The sequence below is a fragment of the Anneissia japonica genome, unplaced genomic scaffold (assembly GCF_011630105.1).
Source record: "Anneissia japonica isolate Jap-2015-1 unplaced genomic scaffold, ASM1163010v1 scaffold288003_len116008_cov116, whole genome shotgun sequence".
NCBI classification, from domain to species: Eukaryota; Metazoa; Echinodermata; class Crinoidea; order Comatulida; family Comatulidae; genus Anneissia; species Anneissia japonica.
Genome location: NW_022750129.1, coordinates 32,094 through 35,042, shown reverse-complemented (window position 1 = coordinate 35,042; position 2,949 = coordinate 32,094). Strand labels below are relative to the sequence as shown.

Genomic DNA, 2,949 nt, shown 5'->3' with positions numbered 1-2,949 from the left:
CGACGGCTACGAAGTTAGACTGGATGCCGGACTCGGTCGACAAGAAGAAGTGCAGATTGAAAGGGAAGGAAGAACACGACTGCCAGAACTACGTGAAAATCGTAACTCCGGATTTAACGAACGGTCGAATGTTGATCTGCGGAACCAACGCTCAGAAACCGAAGTGCATTTATGCCGAGATGTCGAACTTGGAGAGTGGTTGGAGGAGAAGGAACGCGACGGACGGTCTGTACAATTGTCCGTTCGCCGTTGACCAAAAGGTAACGTCCGTCTTCGCAGAGGGTAGCCTGTACGCCGGGACGGTAGCCGATTTCAACGGCAGGGATTCCGCACTGACGAAGTCGATGGGCAACGCCGTTCCTCTCATAACCAAGAGGCACGATTCGTTGTGGCTGAATCACCCGAAATTCGTCGGTTCGTTTGTAGAGAGAAGAGAAGTGTTTTTCTTCTTCCGAGAAGTTTCCGTAGAAAACTACGAGAAGATTTACCGTTCGCGAATCGCCCGCGTTTGCACTGACGACAAGGGAGGCAGAACGATACTGGACTCCAGTTGGACGACTTTTCTGAAGGCGCGACTCGACTGTTCGTTCCGAGGGGAATTTCCGTTTCGCTTCAACTACCTGCAGGACGTCGTGCGGACCGTCCGCGGAGGAAAGGTCTTCTACTATGCTGTTTTTACGACGGGGGAACACGAAATACCCGCCTCGGCCATCTGCCGTTTCGGCCTCGACGACATAAGGGACAACTTCGAAAGAGGTCCGTTCTTGCGACCAACGGCGCCTTGGGGACGCATCCCGGACGAGGACGTTCCGGACAACAGACCGGGCGATTGTTCGGTCGACTCGACTCTACTCTCGTACGAAGATCTAAATTTCGTGAAATTGCACCCGTCGATGTACGAACCGGTCGGAAGTGGGGACCCGCTCTTTACGCTCGTTCGACAAAACTACAGGTTGAAGACGTTGACCGTGACTGAGACCGGTAACCGTACGGTCGTTTTCGTCGGAACGGACGACGGTCAAGTCTTGAAATAGGTGCTGTCGGAAAATCAAGCCGTCCTTCTGTACGTCATGCGCGCGACAGAGCAACCGATCACGAACGCCGGCTTGCACGGGAACTATTTGTACGTAACCTCTACCGATCGACTTTACGAAATCCCTCTTCTACGGCATTGCCGACTCCTGAACGATCGCACACGCAAGCAAGATCCGCATTGCAGTTTGATGTCGACGCACGCCGGCGTCGAGTTGGAACCAAGACCGTCGGAGCACGTGCAAACAGTGGAAAAGGCGAACGCGGACGTAGAGTTGGAACCAAGACCGTCGGAGCACGTGCCGAACGTGAAGGCCACGAACGCCGACTTGGAGTTGGACCCAAGGCGTTCGGAGCACTTGTCGAACGTGCAGGCGAAGAACGCCTATCTGGACTCGCCGTCGACGGATCACATCAGTCTCGTCGCACTCGCGGCAATAGGGTGGACACTTTGTATAGTTGAAGCTATAGGCATTGTTTGGTTGATATTTAAAGTTAGTTTGTTGGTACGGTGAAAAAAAAAAATCGTGCGTTTTTTTACATATCTGTGTATTTTTATAATCCGTTTCTGTCAGAGTTAGGAACATGCGAACAGGGGCAAATGCATTGTTGATTTTAAAATTGAAATAAACGAAGATTGACACATAATTTGTTTGTTTTCTTTTATTTCGTCTAATCAACACTCAACCAGCATAATCAATAATGAAAGTCTACGTGAACCGAATAACGTACATCGTACTTAATGTCGAAACCTACGACGCAGGGAAGTATACTATAATATGAGCATTTGTTCATCAGCAGTACGACGGTCGGACTATCCACCTGCTGGAAGTACGTTCTAAGTAACTTGGGCAATGCCTCGTGACGCACGTCGTTTGAGACGATCGTTCGCTTGCACAACAACTTCAGGGAAGGCATATCGTCGTACCATTCGTAGGAATACGTGAAATAACACTCCGAACCTTCGGTTGCAACCGCAATGCTTTTGTTTCCCTCACTTCTGTCGTTGTAATATTCGAAGGTACGATTCTTCAGTCAACCGAACGTTGGATTTTCGATTATTATTCCTTCGTCCTTTATTATTCCTTCGCCCTCGATGACACCGTAAAATCGAACGTCCTGGCTGTGTCCTATCGTGAATTTTGATGAAATCCCTTCGCCAGACAACCACGCATCACGAAGTAACCTTCGGAAATCTCGTCCCACTCGTGCATTCTATGGGCTATTTTTTTTGCAATTTTTCTTTTCATCGACGTCTGCACCGGATGCATTCGACTGACCAATATATCTTATTCGTTGAAAATTGTCTCGTTACTGCCATCTCCTTGCAAAAATTCAGGTTTTTAGAGTTATATTATTCAACATTCGTTCAAATATTTACGGGCGCCGACGCAAAAGTTGCGAGCCCGTGCGCACAGGGGATCGCCGCAGCGAAGAACGAACAACTTCGTTCGCCCACCTCCCAGATCCCTGCTGTGGAAGACCAACTCGTCCCTTCTCGTCGCTCGTTCCTCTTCGATGGACGTTGTCACGACTGTGGAACAGCAATCCGGTTTTCCTTCCTCCGACGCTGCAACCGTCACTCTGGTCGGCACTCCTTCGACGGCGAGTCGAACCTCCCGCAATCGATCGGAGGCGCCACGACCGCAGGCGGATGCGAGGACGCAGAGGACGCTGTCGTTATCCGGTTTCGACGGGCACCTCTTTCGGAGGGCATCCAGCAGACCTGTTGCGTCGACGAAGTCGTTGCGACACGCCGCGAACAAAGGGTGCTGCGAAGCTCCCTCGTGTCTGACGTAGTACGGCGCCGGCCGGAAAAGACCGAGCGCGGCGCACGCTCTCCTGAACTTGGGAGCGTTCGTTTCCTTCTTCGACAGTTGGCGAACGCTCGATAACGAGATCGTGTTCGTCCTCTTC

The 2,949-nt window shown here is 51.1% G+C and overlaps 1 protein-coding gene across 1 annotated transcript; it reads left to right on the top strand.

Moving 5' to 3' along the window:
* The first annotated feature begins 23 nt into the window (after positions 1-23).
* LOC117121259 (semaphorin-1A-like) lies at positions 24-1,547 on the top strand. The gene is given in 1 exon segment (XM_033266396.1): positions 24-1,547. A coding segment is annotated over 1 exon segment (1,524 nt).
* Positions 1,548-2,949: the final 1,402 nt, after the last annotated feature.